The following is a 23,555-nucleotide window of genomic DNA, read 5'->3' as shown; positions in this document are numbered from 1 at the left end:
ATATGATTCTTAAAACTTCAATTTGAAGTGGGGAATCTTGTAACGACCCTAAAGTGTTTCTTTACGATAGATAGTATGCCCTCGATAGTCTTCATGATATAAGAAGGCTAGCAATTTTGCCACGCTATTGCTCACATACAGTATGTATTAACAGGTTGTGGGGGAAGCACTTGAAGGAACTTTAGGTCTGGGCATAATTTTGTGTGTGTTAGTTACCATGATGGTAGTCAGTCAACTCCTTTACATTCCAGGAACAACAAGAACTTCCAGTATTCTCCTCAAATGTAAGTACAATTGAAAATGGCACAAAACTCTCTGAGGAACAACATACATAATATGTAATCATATGTTTCTGTTGCTTTCTCCCCCCTGCTGTTCTGCGGTCCTTATCTAAATTATCCTATTTCGTTTCTATTCCTCCCTTTCCTGACTGAGGCATTCTAGTCCCCAGTCACTGCTAGATTTTTCTTGCCCAAGATTTCCCTAATTATTTCCTTGAGCTGCTCATGCACCTCGTATATTTCTTCCTTCCTATGATTACTAGTAGGTATGTAAACTTGAATTACCACAAGGTTGGTGGAATGCACCTACCACCTGAATCCTATCACTTACCTCATCTGTTATGGAAATTGAAAGAATAAACTTATTTAGGTACACTGATATGTATATTTGAAAAAACACGACCCATGCTTCATGACATGGTTTCATACATAGTTACGTTGTCACTCATCGTCAGGTGTTACTATGATATCAAAAAGAAGTTTGTGCTTTCTCAAATATATTGTGAACCTAACAAAGTTTCTTTCATTTTCCATGTCTGAAAAGTTTTACAGTTAAGCCTGAAGTCATCAGTTACACCTGATTTATACATACCACTCTCTTCATTCCCATTTCTACCAAATTTCTATTTTTTCTTTCTACTGCATAGCTAAGCTACCCCACATTGACTTTCCTCCCCACCACTATACGGCACGGTCGCACAATGGCGACCTCGAGGACCTTGCCGACCTCACGGCCATGAACGATGTGTGCCATTCGTGGACACGTCCCATTCAATGAGTTCCCGAGGCTCATTTGATTGCACTCCCATGTTTTCAGGGAAGAGATTAATGGTGGGGTTTCCCACTTCCATTCCCAAAGTGTTTTTTTATGTGACACCATCTGGTGGACTACCTTTCACCTGGCTCCTACCCTTGCACCAATATGGCATGGGTGGCCCAACAGGGAGTAATTGGGAATTAATACCGCCATGGCAGCTCTGGGGGGTCATAGGAATGCATAAGCCTTTCCACTGCAACAAGGTTGTAGCCCAAGGGAAAGAACAACACAAGAGGTCAAAAAATTTCACAGGAGTGGGGGGGGTCTGAAACCTTAAAAGCCCCCAGTCCATGGTTAGGTTTCCAAACACTAACTGGGGTGAGTCCACTCTACCAATATGAATTGACTTTCCAATTGCCCGTCTCATCTCTCTCACTCACTGGAAGTGTGAACTGTGGTGCACTGCAGGAGTAGCAGGACATGGGAGTGTTGGGACCCGACGATGACTGGATCACAGCTCTAGCCAGAAGTTGAAGATAATTTAAGGCCTTATTTGCTCCAAGGAGGTGAATAGGGATAAAGAGCAACTGGAACATAATAACTTCAGGGAAATCATACCTGTGGGGATGGCACAAATGAATTACAGGGGCAAGGTCTCAAAGACCATGCAGAGCACTGCAGGAGAAATAATGGGCAACCTAGGATGAGTATGTATTTTTCCATGGAAGGAAAGAGCAGAGAGAACCAGCAATAAAGAAGATTACCACTGCAGGTTGAGAAAGGGAATGCACAAACTGATGTGAGAAGGACTGTCTCACAACTTTGGACCATTAACTAGATTTCATTGCAAATATCTTTGTGACTGATTGAGAGAGAGAGGTACAAGTCTTTTAGGGATGGGGCAGAGGTCACTTGACTACCTCAAAACCAACCAAAATGTGATAAGCTGAGCTTAGCCTCCAGGAAATTCAGTCTCTTTCAGACCTCCGTAGTGAAGGCTTTGTGAGTAAGTTAGCTGTGTTGCCAAGTGGGAAGAGGGTTTTTGAGATAGTCTTTCATATCCATTCACTGACGTCTTTTGAGAAAACATGGCAGTGCCCACCTCTCTCTCCCCATACCACATTCCTAGTGTCACAGGTCCCACTTTCTGCCATGATACCGCTCGAAACAATCCAAGATTGAACTACTACACTAATCAAAAAGATATTTGAAAAGGATCATAGCCAACAGTAATCAGTTTCAAATAAAAAGAGTTGGGTGGGCTTGAAAGCTGACAGAAAATCAAATTTTCATTTTAATAGCCTTAAAATATATTTATTCATAACAAACATTTACACAGTACAAATGAGTTTTGCATTTATTTCATATTTTTAATCGCATGTAAACAGAAATGTCAAGGTTTTTAAAAATGCTACTAAGCCTATATTGAATTTATATACAAATTTATACAAAAATAATTCCAAAAATTGTGGAAAACATTTATACAGCTAAAAACTTGAACAGATAATACTATGAAACATTGCACTACTTAAATGAAAGGGATGAGGAATGAAATACTCGGGAATGTGAGCTTTCTAAAAGGCACAATTTAAGGCTGTGCAGATATTTCCAATTCAAAAATGTTAAAATCCATTCTGTATCAAGTGAAATGCTGCTCCTAGAGCCCAACTAATTTCATGATTGTCTATTTTCTTGAAGAGCTGAAATATAATTCCTTATCAGTAATAACAATCTATTTCAGTATCTCTTATAATTCCATAAGATGTCATATACTTACGTGCAGCTTTGTCTTTGGTTTTAATAGAAAACCATCTTGAAGTAAAACTGATATGAATGTTAAATCCAAGCACATGAAAGGTTGATCAGCATTAGGATAAGCACAAGCTGAAAAATTGTTAACAATTAGAAAAATTTAAGCAGTACAAACCAATTTTCAACTACAAAATTACAATGTTTGAATCAATCAAGATTAAGCATTATTTATACGTATTTAATCTTTACCTTGGCACTTAAAACAAATAAAAGTAGAATATTATAAAATAACATTAAGGACATCAAGATCACAACATAAGTAACACAAAGAACTGGGTTATCTCCATTTCTCTTTTAAGTTAACCCAGGACAAAGCCATCAAGAAATAGGAAAAAGAACTGAAATACAAAATACATTGGAAACTAATACAGCAGGAAGATGGCATCAAAATTTCACGCCTGAGTCAAATCAACAACACCATGGACGTTGCGTGCGCGTGACTGCGTACAAAGTCACTTGTTCCTGCAGTGCTTCCAAGCAAGAATTGATCTAAGGAAAATGTAATCAAATCTGCAGAAGTAAGACACATCAGTGGAATGTGATGATGGAGAATGGGGTCCCAAAGACACCAAGGACAAGGAAAAGAGAGAATTCAACGAGACAGAATGAATGAAGTATCATTGATAGATAGGAACGAAGACTTTATTTAGGATTATTCACCATGCTTAGCATTATCCTACCAGATCTACGCGCAACTTGTCACAACATAGGACATAAATATAAAATCAATTATCACAGTTCTACAAGAAAAACCAAAATTGGACCCTTAAAAACTATTAAACAATATTTTTTCTGGATTGAACTAAAAAGCCTTGCTCGACGATAATCAGAAGTAGTTATCCCTCCAATAAATTATCTGACACAAGGCATATTTTATTTGCAAAAATGTGGAACATTTAACTGAGCATAAAACACATAACATTGTTTTTTACAGAATTGCCTAGGGGAGATAAATTTGAGGCGTGTACACTGGGTGGAGAAAAATTGTGTCGCAAAATTTTAATCCTGGATAGCTGATGCCAGTAGGAACCAGGGGTGCTGACTTATAAAAGCTATTGGGGGGCCCAAACCCGAGATCTTGCCTCAGGAAATTTTATAAATAGTGAGTTTTTAAGTTTTTTTAGAAGAGTTATATGATCAGCATTAGAACCCTGAAAACTCGACTCTCGATAACTGGACACTCCGGGGAAAACCGATAAGCCTGACACATTTTTACCTCACCCCCCATAACGAATTTTTGAGGGGCTCAGGTCCCATTGATTCAGTGACACTGATTGGAACCAAAATTAATAATGATGTTTAGATCAAAATCGCACCATTTTTTAACACATTCAGAGCGGAGCACATCAATTTATGTGGTCCCATCCAAGCCCAGTTACATAGTCAAGAGCATTGAGCATGTTAATTGACATGCTCTGCTGGCCTGTCTGGGATCCTCCTCCTCCACCAGTGAGAGTCTCATGACCACTTAGATAGGTGATTATCTAGGTGGTCATGGGACAGGCTGCAATATTATTTTAATCTACTATTTACAGGAAGGATTTTTCAGTCAGTTGCTGAAGAAACAAACACATTTGCAGAGGAACTCTTCCATAGAGGTGTCTCCAAAAGAGTTCGTATGATGGACTGGAAAAATCCTATCAGCAAAGGAGTTCAAAGTTTTCTTGAGACTTATATACCACATAGGGGTTATTTTTCCACACCAGCAAGCCGACTACTAGAGAACTGATGCGAAAATCGGGCATCATCATTTCTCTTGTAACATGTCGTGTGATCTGGGACCTGATGGTGAGACATGTTCTGCATTTCGCCAGAAATTCGGTAGATGGAACATCTAAGTACCCCATTTTCAAGATTAGGCCTATAGTGTAGCACTTTCACCATATAGAAACAGAGCATTACACGTGGCAGAAACTGTGTAAAGTTGAATCCATGGTGTCCAGGAGAGGAAGGCTTTTTTTTGTTCCACCAGTACATAAAATTGAAGCTTGTATTTCCTTTAGTTTCCTTCGACTAATAGGATGGTTTCCTTTTATTTTTTTATTGCCTAAATCGAAAGATTATTACTCCTGGAGTACGCATTTCAAGCTTTTAGATTTTTAAATGACGATATCTATTTTTCGCGATTAAATGAAAAGTGAAAATTTTCAAGTGCACGAAAACGTTATGGCTAAGTATGAATGCTTGGAAAACCCCGTGTGACGTCATTCTGGTTCCGGCTGCCGCCGTGTGAGGCCACCTTGGTTCGAGGCTTTGAGCGCAGCTGTGATGCAGGCTGCTAGCAGGTAGCAGAGTACCCTGCTAGCAGGTAGCTCTTGGCTTTCATAAGGATTGAGGATACGTGCTAGAAAAATTTCACTTTTCGTCTAATCGGGAAAAATAGATATCATGATTTAAAAATCTAAAAGCATGAAATACGTACTCCAGAAGTAATAATCTTTCGATTTAGGCATTTTAAAAAAATTGGAGACTACCCTATTGCTTGGAATTTGTTCACACACACAGTAGTGACATATTTCTCGGCAACTCAACTTGAACAGGGCTTAGTTTGAATTAAAATATTTTTTATATATTGGAATACTACAAATATTTTCTAACTATTAAATGTTTTCCACGTTTTTGGATGCTTATTAATTAAATTGTTAAAAACAAAAGAAATCATCTATTTTTGACCGACTTGACAGCTTTTGAAGAGTTACCAACTCATAAAAACATACCCCTAAGAAACTGTTATTCATTATCAAGATCAAGAATATTTTTTTCCGTGAACGTTAACAATTTTTAATGTTTCTTCTGTTTTCTGGGGCTGAGATGAATAAAAAAAATATCATATTATTCAACGGCTCAGCTGTTCTCAAGTTATAATTGGTGTTAACTAACACAATTTTCAACTTTCTTTTATATACTATATACATTTATGGGAACACCCACAATAATGCTCACATCGATATTTTTTCAAATTACACATCAGTTTGACAATTTATTTTATTTAACCATCATGGCAAAAATGAATTTGAAAATTAAGCTATACAAGCTGGTTTAAAAATCCACATCTTCAGTACATGTAGGAATCACATAAATTTTGCCATAAGTATAATGTCAATAATATAAATATGAAATATTGGTGACATAAGTTGAAGCTGTAGGTCACATTATTAAGATCAGTAGCGATTATATCATCCATATTATATTTTAAGTCTACTGCATGGGTGGGTCAAAACACAATATCTCAAAATGCATGAGATTGAGCAATCGTATTGAATCGTTCGCTTATGCTGATGCACTATGATGCTTGTCCTACTCATGAACCATTTTGTTTAAAACCTCTCACAGAGATATTAGTTTTTTTTATCTGAGCCGACATGTACATACTAACTAGATGTAAAATTACTATTTAAAAGCATCCCACTCAACTTAATTAGCAACCCTGTCATAGATATTCGGGAATTAGTATCTGACAACACAGTTCCAAGACAATGAATCAACATTCACTGGAATATGTAGCAAATGCCCCAGCAACCATAAAATCAGGTTCCATAACAAAACATTGGGTACTAATAATAACATGAAAACTTACCAGATTTTGCAGCCTTGGTGAAATGCTCAACAGTTATCACTCCCCCCTTAAATGGATCTGAAAGATAAATTAATCATTAGAGTGACTTATTAACTATTGTACCAATTAAAAATAGATCATAATTATGTCACTTTAAAGACCAAATTGTATAAGTCAAAATATTTAGAGCATCCAGGGGGTCTATTCTCTAACTCGAAGCTCCCGTCGTGGTAGCTTCGAACTAGCTACCAGAATTGGCTACCAACCTTATTCTCTAACAGGGAGTAGCTTTCTCAGACCGAGAATTTCTGGTAGCTTTCTCAGACCGGATATGGGGTATGAGAAATATTTCGTGCGAACTCAGATTTTACTCTTAGAACCAATGAAATCGCTCGTTTCATTTCGTAACCTGCGGGAAAATCGTAATGTAGTCGTTCTCGGCTGACTTTTTCTTCTAGTTGAAATTAATGTGCTTTGCAAATTACGAAATGCTGAGTGCCTTCAGCTTTCATAATAATAGAAATACGAATAATAATAGAAATGCGTAGAAATAATTATATTTGGCTAAGCGGCTTTTATATCAATTCAATAGTTTCGATCGATGCAGCAGTTTATGTCACGATTGATAATCATGTAGGCCATGTAAATATAATGAAGAGAAAATGTTAGTAAACTACCAACACATTAAACCAATGCTATCACATTGTCGTTCTAATTCCCGAGAACTTTACACTCAGCGCTCCTTATGCTTTTGCCTGTTTGATGCAAAAATTTTGACGACCAACTGTTTCTGTGCAGAGATTGTTCCTTCTTGCACTGCGAGAGAATATCGCAATAACATGTGCATACGATAAGTGTATATTATTTCGGGAATATCTTCAACAAAGTTAATGGGAAGGTAGAGAAAATTATGTTTGAAAGTTACGTCATTTCACTCAGATTGGCCTAAGCAATCATTTTAGGCTCACAATATGCTTCAAACGATATTTACACAAAACTCTACTGTCGTGCCGTTCTCACGACGGCTAAATTAATATTTAAATGGTTTTATGAATAAGTATTATATGCCAACCGCCAAGCTTGCACTATTGCAAGCGAGGGCGATTCATTAGAACTTGACCATCATTATGAAAAAACAACCTATTAAACGTAGTTCCTTCTCCAAATATTAAAGTCATATTATATTATTGTTTTTGTGATGACTTCCTCCGTGGGCTTCTGGAATATCCATGGCTACACTTTCTCAAAATTCAAAACAAATACACCAACTTAACTACCGGCACTGAAATTAAATGCGTATATACGGCCAAAGACACACAAATGAAAGCAGAATGATATCATGAACACATTTATTCATTGGAAGAGCAAAAAATTATTAATAACTATCATGAAACACCTTACATTGCATTATAACACAATCCACCTCTCTCCGGTCTGCATCTATGTAACACTAAACTCTCTTCACACAATCACTTCACAACAAAGATCGTTGCTAATAATGCACGGTAAAGTTAATCATAAATGTATAAACACTTGCAAAAATAAGACATCCATCTCTGTGCAGTGGATACATTGGCATTGGTAATGATTTCAACGCATCAATTTGTACCGTCACTACAACAGTCTCTCGCAACATCAATAATAATCACTGTTTTCGGGGTTTTTCTTCTCACTAGTAATGACTTCACACAAAATAAGATTTCACGTGATATAAAATGATTGAAAGTAACATTTTTCTTCTCCAAATAATGAAATCAACTAGTTAACGCGATCGATAGTTCACTCCGAAACATATAGGTTTAGTCACGAAATTTGTCACTCATGCCCACTACTTTGTTAAGAATACAATAATTGAAGGCTTCAAATAATTTACGCAGCATTCCCGACCTCATTAAAGAAAATAATTACGCAAAACAACAAAACTAGTCAACACTTTTCTTGTTTACCACTCAATCGCTAGCCGTGTCAAGAAAGACTGATGGGATAGAACAAAACATTAGCGACACGCGCCACTTGGTTCACGGCGGTTCATAGGAATTCCCATGGCCCTATGGGAATTCCCTATGTATTTTGATGGTAGCTAGCTGAAGCGCGGGGTTCGAGGGCGCGCTTCGCGAAGCTACCGTGGCAGCTAGTTTGAAGCTACGGAAGTAGCTTCAAATCCCATAGAGAATAAGGGTTGGAGCCTAATAAGCTACCGGTAGCTTCTGCAAGCTCCCTTCGCCGGAGCTTCAGCGTTAGAGAATACAAGTGGGAGCAAGTAGCTTAATTAAGCATCTTTCCACCAGAAAGCTACCGCGCTTCGAGTTAGAGAATAGACCCCCAGGGCACTGAGAAACACTTAAAATATAAGACAACAGATATGCTGATTGTTCAATACATTTTGGTTACCCCATTGTCATAAAGCTATCAAAGTAATAAACATAGTTTAGAAGTAATAAATACCAATGCTTTAACAATGAATTTAGTAGAATAGTTTCGGAAGTAAAATTTTTCATACAGAGATTACTACAGATAAAATATTTGGCACATATGTATATGGATCCTTGCAACAACAACTACTGTCAATTGAATGAAAGAAATAACTCACTGGTTATATAATTTGATTCGAGAGTCAGTGCCCTTTCACTCAAAGAGATATAGATAGTTTGCCATTCTGATGGCTGAAGTTTGGAGGTTGGAGATCTACTGTGATGCACTACCAAATCATTTAAATTGAATTAATAATATAAATATTCATGTCTATATAATATACATATATTCAATGGGGAGCAAGTCATATAAGTACATAATACTTCCATGTAACAAATTTGATATGACTAAGAATATGGAGACTTCATTGAATCGAGGTTCCCAATACAATGAGCTTTAAAGGTAATTTTCCTGCAGGATTAACAAAGAGTTCACAAAGATTGAACACAACCACAAAATGCAGCAACTGCAGTTGACTCCAGTATTTTTTTATGGGGCAATATATTCTGACTGCAGTAAGAAATTTTTTTATTTTCCATGACAGTGGACTAGGCTTTCAGGTCTTCAGGGTCTGTTCCTCACAGCCAGAAGTTCTGATCATAACTCACACATAATAACAGGGGAAATTTAGTTAAACAGCTCTGTTGGAATATGAAAAAGTTGAAACATATTCCACTGCTTATTTCACAGACTGTCCCGATAGGTTTAAACAATTACGTTCATTCATTTTCAAATGCTCAATATGGATGATCTAAGTCATGTTTAATGGACCAATAAATAAATTATGTATTGAAAAAGGAAAATCCCCAATGTTTTATTTCTTCGTCCTTGAAGAAGTTCCACTGAGGTTAGAAGAAAATATCATTTTATCAATTTTTCAAAATTGGCCCTCCTCATTGCCTTCAACAAACTGGCATAAAAAAGCGGGTATAGCAAAATTAATAGTAAATGGCATTCGAAGTTTGGAAATTTCTGTACGCTACAATGGCAATTTTTTAATTCAAACAGAAAAATAAAGAATAAAAATATAATACATTATTTGCACACAGATTTAGGGAGAGTCATTGAGTAAGAATCATGCTAAAATAAAACCTGGGCACCAAATCGCACTATCTGCGTTAATGCTGACACTGAAAGAAAAATATAATGTTATATTGCAAGAAAATAGGTTAATTTTAAAAATATGTACATGCTTTGAATTCTCTATATTTTGAGTACATTAATTTCGTGAATTAACATAAAAAATTTAATGAATGATAGCAAAAATTTCTGTAAACCATGTGTGCAACAGGTTCTGCACACCCTATGAATTCTTCTTAATTTTCACATCCAATCGAATCAATCATTTTTTTAACTTAAAAAAAAAATTAAAACTGATTTCACTTACCAATCAAACCAACTTCAACAGCTCTGTCATAGTAATAGGAGAATGCATTAATCTCACGTCCTTCTAGACCTATTGGCTTGTCAACCCTATGATGAACAATATCTTTGATGACTTTGAGGCAATCATCAAATTTAACGATGGGCCTCTCCTCTGACACTTCTCCCTTTCCTCCTTTAATATGCTCATAAGATGGTACTTCAGGCCCCCTAAAAATGAGCATTATACAATCATATTTGTGCACCAAAGGCCTGTTTACATGTTACATTAACACGTAAGAGATAATGCCTGTTTGCATGAAAGATTTTTGTGGAGAACGGAACATGTACAAATGCATGAAGCAATTTGGAAAAGGTTATATTTTCTGTACATGCATTCACACAAGTTGGATGGTGCATTTTTTTGTTCATACACCTGTACATACATTTAAGAATTAACTTGTAACGGTTGATGTACCATGTAAAAAGGCCTTAAGAGGAGGAAAAATTCCTAATAAAAACAAAAAGAATTAAGTGCTAAGTGATCGCAAAAATTAATAGATTATCTTTTAAATACATATTATCTGTTTTTCCCATCAGGCCAGAGTCAGTAGTTGAATAGAAGATTTGGTATGATGCACTGAGAGGAAAGTTCATCAACAAACATAGTGCCACCACTATTGCCATGGAAAAACTTGCATTATTTATTCCCATCTCATTCCCATCATACAAATCACAATATATCGCAAGTAATCACACAAAAATGCCATTAAATCACAAAATTAATTCCTCGTGTTCTAATGAAAATTTCTGAGCCCTTACATGACAACAGCAGAAATGGGGCAAGAAAAATCTTATTCCAAAAAGTGAATTAAAATCAACCATCACGGGAAAGCTAAAATTTGCTCATAATGTATTCTCTTGTGTTCTCCCGACATACAGTGTTTTTGAAGGCTATTCAAGTTTCCCACTGCAGCAATAATGTCAACAATTACCCAGTGGGAAACCCTAATATCCTACCAAAATTTTGCAATTCAACCTTTGTCATGTCAAAGGGGTTACAAAGCGATGGTTAGGTGACTGGCCACAATGGTCCATCGTTTTGAAAGGATTCTGACAATTAGGTAATATCTTCTTCTTAAAGAATCTCACTTTGAAAAATAGTCTTGGTATGAAGGACATTACTTGATGTAGAAGCAAGCTTGAAAGGAAATTGGCAATACAAAAATTAAATAACTAACAGAATGAATCTAAAATCCTTACCCAATTACATACGTTTCACCTCCATAGGACCACTCCGAAGATATAATAGGATTAATACATGGACTTTTAAGTATTTTTGAAGATTTTGGATTACCTTGCTGCAAAATTCCTTGGCGTGCTGCCATTAGTCCAAGACCTAATAAACTGTGAAATAATGGCAAAATAAGTAATATTTAATTCTTACAAAATACTAATACCAAGTTGTTATTAATGCAAAGATAGGTAACACAACAAATTAACCACCTTTTTCATGTATGAGCTACAAGATTTTCCATCATAAGAATGTGCTGTAACTTTATAATACCAAATTAAATTTGCATAAATGTAATTACCCAGGAATGGCAGAGTATGTAATAATTATTCCAAGGACACACATTCTACTATCATTTAAAAGCATTACAATTGAATTTTCATATCACCAATGTACATACCTATTAGTGTATACTGATAAATTAGTATGAAATGCTGAAACCTGATGGACAAATTTTAAAGGCACTTTCTTTAGTAATTCTTCTTTCTCAGAAAGAGCAAATGTTATCTGAGTGGAACCACCACCCAAATCTAAAGCAGCTACAGTGTGATCAGCATGCCCTCCAAGCCGATCTACAATAACAAAATTCATGAAATTAAAACTCTCAATTTTCAAGCATAGGAGTTCATGAAAAAAATTTTAAACACATACCTAGAAGAAAGTTCACAGTAAACCATGAAAATAATCCTTCATCAACACCATCCATTATTGATACGGAGCTGTTAAAACAATGGAATGGAGAAGACATACACAGCTCTCTAACCTACAACCAAACCAATCAGAAAGAAAATAAGGTTAATCTCGTAAGAGAATATATATCTATTGAAACTGAGGCACAAAAATTAGGAGCCAAGAAAATAATCAAGTTATGTAGTTAATATAAATGAATGTATGTATTAACAAAACAGTAATACAGAGAACGACTTAGGAATCAATTTAAGGTTGAAACAATGATAAATACAATGCCAAATATTTTTTGGATAGCATAGTGGAAGCTCAGTTTAGCGAGCGCTCAAAATATATGGAAAATCGTTTGATAAATCGGGCACTCATTACAACTTAAGGTGAAGGGTGAAGTTCCTTAATTCCCATATTCACTTTGAATTACCACTTTAATTTGTATAGGCACTATTTCACAGAGGAATCAGACCTGGGGCCGTATTCTGTATTTCATCGGCACCGCACCGATCGGTTTCCCTTTCAAGCCCACCGACTGGACATCATTCCGTACCGACAACCACAAAGTAAACCAAGAGTTAGTGAATTCAATTTGAGACATACAGGAACAGTAAACATAGAGGTCTCGTGACTACAAATAATGTGCCATTATGCAACATACACCTCCAGATGTGCATTTCTTAGATAAAAGTACATAAAGCCGCAATTATTTTCGAAGGCAAGGTTTCTATGGCTCATAGTCAACAGTTAATTTTGCTCAACTATTCTTAACCCTATTCAACATCGACAATATCCTAAACAATCTGGCATGGAAACACCATCAGAAATGTGTATATGAAGACGTCACTTTCTCATTCCAGTAATAATTTTGGTTTACAGGTTCAAAGACTTGATTTTCCAGATATGATCCTACAGTGGTCTCATTTTGTATCATCAATGAAATAAGCTGAATTCACTGGAGAGTGGAGCAGAAAGAAGCTGGAACAAAATCAATAAACAGCAAAGATCTATGGTGCAGGAATGGCGGAGACTTATGTTGTTAAGATTCTTTTCTGTTCATCCATTTTCTGGCCAGTCTATTGTGAAGAAGCACCATCACACAGGGGTTTTGGTAGAAATTTCCATTTTTGCTGGGGACTTGACTCCCTTCAAGGTCTATCCATGCTTGACTGAATCCAGAGTGCTTCACCTGATACCGAGATGCTTCCCCGACTTTCTATCTTTCAGCTTATCTAGAACATGAAATCTGGCAGAGGGTAAGAGTGTTACCCAGAGGAATCTCAGGCTGAAAAAACTGCCCATTTAATCCTTCAAAGTAATTATTTAATCAAATTGAAATTGTAGGTTGCATAACTTAAGGGAATATTACAATGCTCATGTATATGAACTCATTATAAGGAAACCTGGTGATCACTTATTGCAAATAAATACCATCATCTATGTACACACAATGAAGACAGGTTCTGATAATTTCCAGAGCATTATCACACGATGCCATTGAAACACAGCAGTAAGAAACTCCATCACATCATAAAATGTGTAAGGCATTTTTTAATATTGAAATAATGACATGATAGTAAAATTTTCAATTCTATCAACTTTTTAACATAAATATTACAGAAAAACAAGTCCAAATAATTACTCTCCTTCGCAAATCCGTGGTGTGATGTCTAGTGCTATGGATTTTTTTCGGCAGGAATTGGCCACCATACCATTTTATGACTTAGCTTGTTGTAATATTGTGAACAGATCAATTCAATTTAAGGAAATGTGATGACTTCAGCTGAATATTGATGATCTCTCCAATGCAAAATAAAATTTGTGTCACAAACTCACACATGCCAAGAGACGAACGAGATGCTGACTGACAAGTTCTAGTATGCAAGTGTCTCATTAGAGAATTAGAATTCACTTCTCCACAATATTTAGTGAATGGTGATTTCCCCAGTACCACCAAAAATTAATCCCCAAAGGGGCATGGAGCAGAACACATACTTTTGCCACCTGTCAGAAGCTGAAAATATAATAAATTACCGAGGACTGAACTAGGCCAATTTTAATTTTTCTTGATAATGGTTGGATTTGGCAATGAAATTAAAAATTTCCTAAATTCTTTTGTAAATTTTAACAACAGGATGGCAAAATTCAAACTTCTAACTGCATATATTCATTTTAGATGTTAAATGAATTTTATTTAGGTACTTCTTCAGGGCGCCTTAAGACCTAAAATGTAACTATACTTTGTACAGAATTACATCAGCGTAAATGGCTAAGAGAATATTTTAAGTCCATACAATTTTTTTATAGATCCAACACCTGAAGATATGTCAAATTAAAGCCTATTTTACAGTACTAAATACTTCTACTGCAAATTCTATGTCTTAAATCTACATAAAAACTTAGCTTATCCTGCAGCAATGCAACTTGCACAGTACATACTTACATATATTTAGTCCCCTTTACCTTTATCACTAAGTCATTGTTCTCCCTGTCTTGTTCGATTCGCTATGCTGTGGTTTTACAGTATATGGTGATGCAGGTATCACTTTGTGGAGTTTACACGGTAACTTAACACTATCAAAATCAATACAAAATAACTCATAAAAAGAAATTACATCACAAACAAACCTACTTTCATACAACCAACAACTTGAAGCTCACTCTGCACTATGCGGGACCATGTGTATTTACACAGTTAACATGATGAAACAGTGAACCATTGTCTCATTTAAGCAATAAAACTTGGGTATAAGAAGTCACCCTCTGGAAATTAATTTTATTGTAATTAATGTTAAACATTGAGAAACACTTATACACCCATATTAATTTTTAATACATAAAATATGATATACCAAATGGTTATGAAAGATACATAGTAGTTCACACCATTACCGAATAGATCCCAAGAGACCATTGCTGAGAAATACAGCAACATTAACCCAATTCATCTTTGCCCACAAATTATAGTGCAGCTCTGATTATGCATCCTAACAAAGTCCAAATAAAATTGAAAATAAATTCTATTTATGATTCCTTTCTTAACATATTTTAAGATGGTTTCTACGTTACACATTTTTGGAGGGCAAACCCCCGCATGCTCTTAAGGCCAGGTTATATGATGGGTACATTAATACGTACATGAGTAAATGTATGAATGTGTGAATGAACATGAAAAAGCACCGAGGAACCACTCAACTTGAGTGAATGCATGAACAGAAAAGAGAACCTATTCTAATTTGGCTCATGCATCGATACTTGTTCCGTTCCACCAAAATCGTTCATGCATTCACACATTGACTCATACATGTTACCGTGTCATCAGGCCTTTACTAAGCTAGCACCATAGGTTGCACCATTTTTTAGAGGAATTATGTCATGTTGATTGAAATGGAATGACTCTTTAGCAAGAAAAATATGAAATACCTTATGATATGCATTAGCAATAGAAAATTCATGCATAACACAATTAATAAAAAATAATTTGTTCAAAAACTCATCACACTGAGCATAAGACAGAATTAGCATAGACCTTGTCTCCTGATATTTTACAGATATCATTTTCACAACAATCAAATTAAATGATTTACCTCATGAAGAATAGCCTCAGCCTTATCAGGAGGAAGCAATCTCAGCCCTGCTGTGGCCTTTATTGTCAAAGGGGTACTAGCCCATGAATCCTGAGGAATCTCTTCTTTTGCTTTTTCCAGCAGCTCCTCCAATTTTTCAGCACCCTGTCAATGCATGTTCATTTTTATTACTTTTTGGGTGTAAAAATAAATAGCTTGGGACAAAATAAGATAGACACTACTGAAACAGCATGATTACAAACTCACTTAAGAGTGTTAACAGCATCCTCATTTCATATTTACAATGATTATTACACTTAAATACAGTGTGATAAATCAAAGTTTATCCATTCTCTAGTTGAGCTCATTATGCAAGTATAACTCCAAAATAACAAGTGCCAACCTTATTTTAAAAGAATGTTTGCTCCTATGAAAAATTACATACATCATTTAAGTACCTAATCATAACTTTCAAATTGTAGCTTCTGTCAAGACAAGCATGGTAAATTACAAATAAGAAATTGGCAAAAAAAAACAAAATTGATTCATAAACCCCAATCAATAAAAAACTGAATGTGTAGTAAACTTGACTCGCACGTGTAATTGAATCTAATCGACACAAGTACAACTACATATTTATGAAACTAACTCAATCACGTATACACATTCTAAACCTCTTCTAAAAGAGCTAGAAGTTGCCAAAGAGTGATACATGTACAGGCGATGGAGTCACATAAGAAGCACAAACAGGAAACCCAACCACCTAATTTTTCTGTGAAAATTTTTTAACAGATTCATATGAAATACATATGAAAAACTCATCTTTGGACCTTGCTCTGGGATAAGTGGGTCATTAAAGACAGTGAGGGTGGCAAAGCCATTTAGGCCTCATATTATGAAATTCCTTACTTAGGTGTACCAGCAACATGCAAGGAAGAAGAAGAGATCAAAAATATATTTACCTAAATATATTTAAAAGAAGAACAAAGCAGTAAGTTCAGAATCATAGATGATTTTGGGCAATTGATAGAAGTAAGAAAGCCAAAAAATATTGAACAGGAAAGGAAGAAATGAAGAAAAGGTTGTAACGCCTAATTTTTAGTTGTTTTGTTTTGGATTGGATGTGACGATTGATGGGAGGAGGACAATGAAGCGGACAATAATGAGCAGCAGAGGTGGAGTGGGGTGATTGTTGTTGACGGCGCGGGATGGAGTGTAGGGGGAGTTGGATTGCAATAGTTGTGGCGTGTGGATGTGTTTTTGTTCCTGAGTTTGTTTATAAAGTGTAATAAAAATATTTGTGAAGTTTGAGGTGAAAAAATAAAAAACGTTACATTTTGGCGTCCAACGTGAAAGGCCTGACTACTCGAGAGGTGAGACCACAAGAACTGGAGAGAAAGAGGACCATCCCAAAGGAGTGAAGAAAGAAAATGGTGGGCAAAATGAAGAAATTTTTGGAGCTGAAGTCGGCAGAGCTATGGCAACTATTACAAGAGAGGGACTTGTTAGTAGGGGGTATCAAGTCAGAATTGCAGCAGCGATTATTACACACGCTAGAAGAAGAGGGAATAGATATAAGTATGTATGAGTTTAGCGTTGATAGTGAGGAACTGGTGGAAACTGAGATGCAAGCCCTATTTAGGCAATTTAGGGAAGAGCAAGATAGAAGAAATACAGAAATGTGGAGGCAATTTAGGGAAGACCAAGAGAGAAGAGATAGGGAAAGAGAAGAAAAAGAAGGGAAAAAGGAAAAGGAAGCAGAGGAAAGAAACAGAAAGCTTTAGGAAGAAATGGCAAAAATAGCAGGAGAGCAGAGATGGACGCTGGAACGTTTTGCATCATTCGAAAATGGCTATGATGAAAAGCTCGCCACAACAGAAGGGGCGTAAGCAGAGATATGCGAAGATGTTGCAAAAAAATTAACGGGCAAGAGCGAGGCTGGATACATATCTGGTCTTAAACTGAAAATCAATCATGTAGAAGGAGACAGGAGGCTATGACCTAAGTAAAACAAAGAAAACAAAAACTGGAAGTGGTGAAAAAGTTCTATCACCTGAATAGTCCAGTAACCTGCGATAATAGAGCAGGAAAGTAATGAGTTGAACAGCCCAGGCTAAGAGAGCATACTACAAAAGGTGAATCTACACACAGCTAGTAACATAAACATAGCAGTCAGACATAGCAGTAATGTAGCGTGCTAGAAAGAGGAATCTTCTCAAAATAAAAATATTTAATAAACGACTTTCCATTTAAAGAGATACTATAGTGTTGAGCAAAAACTTTTTTAAATTTTATTATCTTTCTTCATTTCCAATATACTTTTAATATCTCGTAATATATAAACGATACATGATCTCCAGTAATAATGATACATTAGCTCATTCAGGAATGGCTCCAGGCAAGACAGGCAAATAGGAGGAATGTTCCAAAGAATTCCATTTGATATCGAAAATATTTCTTCTTAGGCAAAGTTTCTAGCCGAATTTCACCACTTTTTGGCAATATATATTTTGGCACTCATAGTAACTTATTGGTGTGTCCCAGGAAATTTTTAAAATGTACTTCGATTTGGCATCGGATAAGGCTGTTGAAGGCCAACCTTTCAATGAGTGATTATCTCACTGTCAATTATCAAACTATCATAACAATAAGAGTTTCACTCATTGAAACGGCATGATAAAACTATACAGAACTGATTGGCTTTTGAGCAAGAATGTTATATTATTTAATCAAATTATTGCGTCAAAATACATCACATTATTTCCTCCTCAAATATGTTTACCTTTTTAGGATTTTCCGAAAATGAAGACAATCCTGGCTTAACTTCCACGAAAAGTTCTCTGTCAAGCTTCAAGTTACCATCTGCGTTAACAAATAGGAGTACGTTAATACAACTTTTAAAGTACAGGTCAGTCCAAGAATCATATAGGTAATACATAAAAGGAAAACGAACTAATATCTTACCGTACGACTGATGAAAGGTGAACGCTAGTACCCGAGACCCGGTGCTTCCCGCGTCAATAACAACAGCATGTGTGTGTTTTTGTATACCCAAAGACAGAGCCAAATTGTCTAAAGCGCTAGTGCCGTGGCTGTAAACGTTCCATGGCAGCGCTTGATAATAGGAACCTAGAATTAAGAACCGTGAATCAAGCATGCCATCATTCTTCAACTGGATACTCCAAGTAATAAAAATGATTTCACTTACCAACAACGATTATGAAAAATGCAACCACACCTATCAATATAATGAAAACTTTTTGGAAGCCCAAGGTTTTCTTGCCATGACTTAGTTGAGCATTCCGCGAAGACATACTCTGTGCACCATCACCTCTCTGTAAAATGTATAATTTACGAAGAAAAGTAACAGGTTGTATTCCAGGACGTATCAAAGGTAATAATGTAATTGAATTAGTCTTTATGTTGAGTACGCGACTCAGTTGCACTGTGCATAGGCTCCTTTCTAATGAATCCGCCACGGTCAATTAACATTAGATTAACACAAACCTTTCTATGACGCACTGAACCATCCATGGCAGATCTTTATAATAAACTTTAAATGAATGACAACCAAGAAATTTTAGTTCTGTGAACTTGAATTACAAATTGACCATACAAGTAGCGCGAGGCAGCAATGTGTGATTGATCTTACACGTAGAGGCCTCGGACGATGTTAACTCTTAAAATTGCAACACCTCTATCTATTAAGATCATAACCCTTCAGATCTCTTCTCCCAATGCTGAAAGTCATCATCATTCAGCATGAAGGCCATTCAGTTTACGTTGTGTAATCTGCCGCATCATTCAATACCACGCAACACGCCATTCATTCGTTCCATTCATTTCACTATTTCACACCTTTTGTTCATTCCTTCATTCCAGCGCATTCCAGCGTTCCAGCCGCAGCCGACCCCACCAACCCCACCTCTTCAAGACAATGAACAAACAATCTCGTCGCTTACCTTCCTGCGTTTGTTTATTCTAATTTTATGCACATATCATGAGTATGTATATTCGAAACGATCCTGAGACATACCTACAGAATCTTACCACTTACAATTAGTGGTTCTAATTCGGTAGGTCAACGTCTCGCAGACACGGAGTTGAATCTTTTTCTCTCGTGTAAACGGAAACGGCAGATTGGATAATCACGAATCTATTTCAGTTCTGATTCTTTTCTCGACATAGGGCAAGGTGACCTAATTTTCGCATAGGATGCTGTAATCTTAAGATTGTATGTAATGGAAGTCGCTACCGCATTTTTGAAATTATAATTCGGTACTCTCTTTTCAGGTGGATTAAAAATCCATTTTCATAACGTGAGTTAACTCATATTATCGTCTCACAATTTAGTCATAAATTGTCGTGTAATGGCTGACGTTTTTTGATACGTATGCCATATACATTTATACACACGCCTCCATCCTAATTCCTTACGTTGAAACTTCAGAAAAAGCAGGCAGTTCAAAGGGAATGAGACAAACATTCCACTATGACGTTCTCCATAATATTTCCTACGATGGTTACTGAACTTTCCCTAATTCTCAAGTTTCTGACCGTCTTCTTCCACTATATATATATTCTTCCTTCCTTCAATTCCTGCTTAAAATTTACTTGTTATTTCCCATCCATCTTATATGTGAAAATAATTATTCCATTACATTTTATAAGTTAACAACAAATTTGTTGTTATTTTCTTCTTGTACATAAATTTCTTCCCCTTACTCTCGTACATTGAATAGTCCCTATATAAGGAATTTTAATTTCATTCTTGAGAGCCTTGGACTACCTCACTGCAGTTCAAATGATACCAGCCCTTGAAAGCAGAGTCATTTTTGGATTTTCAAGGCTCAGTATACTGATTATAATCTCTTTCCTTTGGTTTTTTCATGGAAGGGACTAATTTTAAGCTTTTCTACTTTCATTCCATGATTCATCTATCTAGTGTTTTATCACCTTTCATTTGGGTTTTAGCCTTCAACTTATCTAGTATTGGTGGTCCTATCTGTAATAATTATATTTACTCATGCCAGTCTTCATGAATAGGTCATTTGGAGCCACAAAAGCAATTCCACTGCTTCTATATTGTCATCCAAGGGATGTAGGAGATAAGAATTGCAAATGTTGAAGGGAAAAACCTGGCACATAGTCAAGGGGCTTAGGGGACTTCAGCCTCCATAATTTTTTCCTTAATGGCGACTACCTGCTGTCAATTCTCTTAGGAGGCAGCAGTAGCCAGGTGGCACTTATCCTCTGACTTTCTCTTTGCTGCTAAATGCTGCAGATTGAGATAAGGGTCTCAGAACCAAAATTATTTAAAAATAGAATGATATGAACCAGTGCTGCCAGTGAGCCAAAGTTCTGGTTGATATGTAACTGGTAGAGCACCCGGCCGGCAACTAGGAGGTTCTGGTTTTGAGTCCTAGTCAGGCTGCATTTTTTCACGCAAAATATACATGGGAACTGAAATTGCTGAAATTTTTTTTGCAAAATTTCAGCATTTTTCTGTATTATTTTTCAATTTTCACAGTATATCAAGTAGAAAACGAAAATTGATTGCGAGAAAGACATGGGCATTTCTTTTTCTTTCCAATGATGTGTCTAAACTAAATGTGACTATTATCACTAATTTGAATATGCAAAAGAAAAAAGGTCTGCAGGCATTAAAAAGTAACTTTACATGTACATGTATATGGCATTTCCATAAGAAATATTTTTTATGTAAATGACTCAGCGCCCATTCCAGGGCCTCATGGGCTTACAATAGTTTACAACATATTCTCAGTTGTACTGAACATACACAACAAATTTCATATGAATTGGTCCAGCTGTTTAAGAGTTTGTCTATAAAAAACCGTGACACAAGAATTTTATATATTAGATGTATAATGATGTGGAAAGAAATTATGCAAGTAGCGCAAAATAGTTGTTCACTAGTGAGTCACTATGACTAAAAACAGACACACATGAGGGGAAAAGACTCACACAGGAAAAAAAATTTACTGGAGCTTTCGAAGCATCTGCTTCATTCTCAACATCCAAAAGGACACTAGTAGGCTTTATGGGAGGCAGGGTCAAGGAAAATGTTGGACGAGGGAACGGGGAGAAGGGAGGGGGTTGGGGGTTAGCAGGCAACATTCAGTCCACGTTCATTACATGCCTGTAATAGTCAAATGAATGCTAATTCCAGGGTGTGGAGGTTGAGGGCGGAATCAGTGGGGAGGGGGGGGGGAATGTATAATAACAGAAAATATGAAACAGTCATTAAAGAATGAGTCATGAGACAAAGAATATATGGGTACTGGGAGAGTTAAATACACCAACGGATAAAGTTCGCCAAGTTTGGTATACTTCATCCTTTCGTGTATTTAACTTTGAACCCATGTGCGTGAATGCATACAAAGTCACTTGTTCCTGCAGCGCTTTACTGGGAGAGATTTGTGGGGGAATCAGACGATAGGAGGCCTGGTGATTATTTATTCTGATGTTAAGAGGGGTGGTGTATAGGCCTACATAGAAAGCAGGGCAGAAGTTGCAATGAAGGAGGTAAATGATGTTGATTGAGGTACAGGTGGTGGGGGAAATATCATGAGGTATTTAAGTTAGGGGAGAAAAGAGGCAGGGGATGGAGAAAATACCTTACAGGTTTTGCATCTGAGAGGGTTACGAGGTGATGGAGGGATGGTGGTGACTGGATGGGATTTTTGAAGAGGGTGTGTGGCTTTGAAAATTGTGCTTAGGTTTGGTGGTCTTTTGTTAGTGATCCATGGAATAGTAGAGAAAATGGAGGTGGATTTGTGGTTGGAAAGAATAGGGTACAAGCAAGTACTGGTTCAAGTCCTTCAGGATATCCTGTAGTGCATGAGCGCCATAAAAGTGGATGGTTAGCAGTGAGGGGGAGCATTTTTTATCTGCATGGGGTTTTTGTCTTATTTTATTGTTTAAAAGTTTTTTTGCGGTACCCACGGCAAAGAGAGGTGTGAAGTTTAGAGAGGAGTTTCTGCAGATCGTCAGGGTTATTGCAAATCCTCTGTCCACGGATGGAGAGAGAAAAAGGGATGGATCGTTTGGTGTGTAGTGGATCCTTTTCTCTCTCTTCTTTTTTGAAAAATAACATGGTCCAGAAATACTAAGGAGAGTGTAAGCTTAACTGGCAAAATGAGAACGTTGGATGGGACAATAAACCATGGTCCCATTAGGACATTTCATTAAGAGCAGGCTTATGCCGATGCAGTTTCTCTCCACCCTTACCTCATGGCATAAATCACCTCAGCTATCAGCCATCTTCTCTATGCCATACTACACCATCATGAGAAATGAAGTGCAGATCAGGCAAGAATTAATTTAGAAGCTGAAAATTTATCAATAAGTGAGTTCCACAACTCCCACATGAGAGATTTCTATAGTCCAAATTTGTAATATCTATATAATTTTTGAGAAATATTCAAGATGTATCTAAGCATACTAATTTTGAAACATCATTTATGATTATCACGTAGTATTTAATTCCAGGGTTTGAAACAGAGAGGGTAAATCTCATCTTGAATGGCAGCATTGAGTAAATGAACTTAATCGATTCAGTCCTTAATTCATTTAAAAAATTACCTTTAAATTTTAGGATAAGAATCCTAAGGTTTCATTGATGGAATTAAATGCTGAAATTTTGGCCGACAATCCAATGAATCACAATTTTAGACCCTAATTCAGTACATATGAACTATTAAAATAAAAAATGGAGTTCGAATCTCGCGGCAAGAAATAGATTCGGCGATTGCAG

At 36.4% G+C, this 23,555-nt stretch overlaps 1 protein-coding gene across 3 annotated transcripts; it reads right to left on the bottom strand.

The window, feature by feature from the left end:
* Positions 1–2,324: 2,324 nt before the first annotated feature.
* On the bottom strand, positions 2,325–19,655 carry LOC124153488 (ectonucleoside triphosphate diphosphohydrolase 5-like). 3 transcript variants are annotated; one of them, XM_046526687.1, is made up of 12 exons: positions 19,637–19,655; positions 18,987–19,113; positions 18,743–18,907; positions 18,561–18,640; positions 15,800–15,943; positions 12,186–12,297; positions 11,935–12,106; positions 11,504–11,647; positions 10,266–10,471; positions 6,428–6,484; positions 2,816–2,922; positions 2,325–2,738 (listed from the first exon to the last, which is right to left on the bottom strand). In XM_046526687.1, exons 2-12 carry the CDS (start codon positions 19,090–19,092, stop codon positions 2,661–2,663), a joined length of 1,371 nt encoding a protein of 456 aa, XP_046382643.1. In that variant the 5' UTR covers positions 19,093–19,113; positions 19,637–19,655; the 3' UTR covers positions 2,325–2,660. The 3 variants fall into 3 exon arrangements, with proteins under 3 accessions (XP_046382643.1, XP_046382641.1, XP_046382642.1); XM_046526685.1 differs by lacking the exon at positions 19,637–19,655 and adding an exon at positions 19,286–19,596; XM_046526686.1 differs by lacking the exon at positions 19,637–19,655 and adding an exon at positions 19,431–19,595.
* Between the last annotated feature and the right edge of the window lie 3,900 nt (positions 19,656–23,555).

Source organism: Ischnura elegans, chromosome 2 (genome assembly GCF_921293095.1).
Source record: "Ischnura elegans chromosome 2, ioIscEleg1.1, whole genome shotgun sequence".
NCBI classification, from domain to species: domain Eukaryota; kingdom Metazoa; phylum Arthropoda; class Insecta; order Odonata; family Coenagrionidae; genus Ischnura; species Ischnura elegans.
Note: the sequence above shows the minus strand (reverse complement) of the source record. Positions and strands in the feature narration are given on the sequence as shown.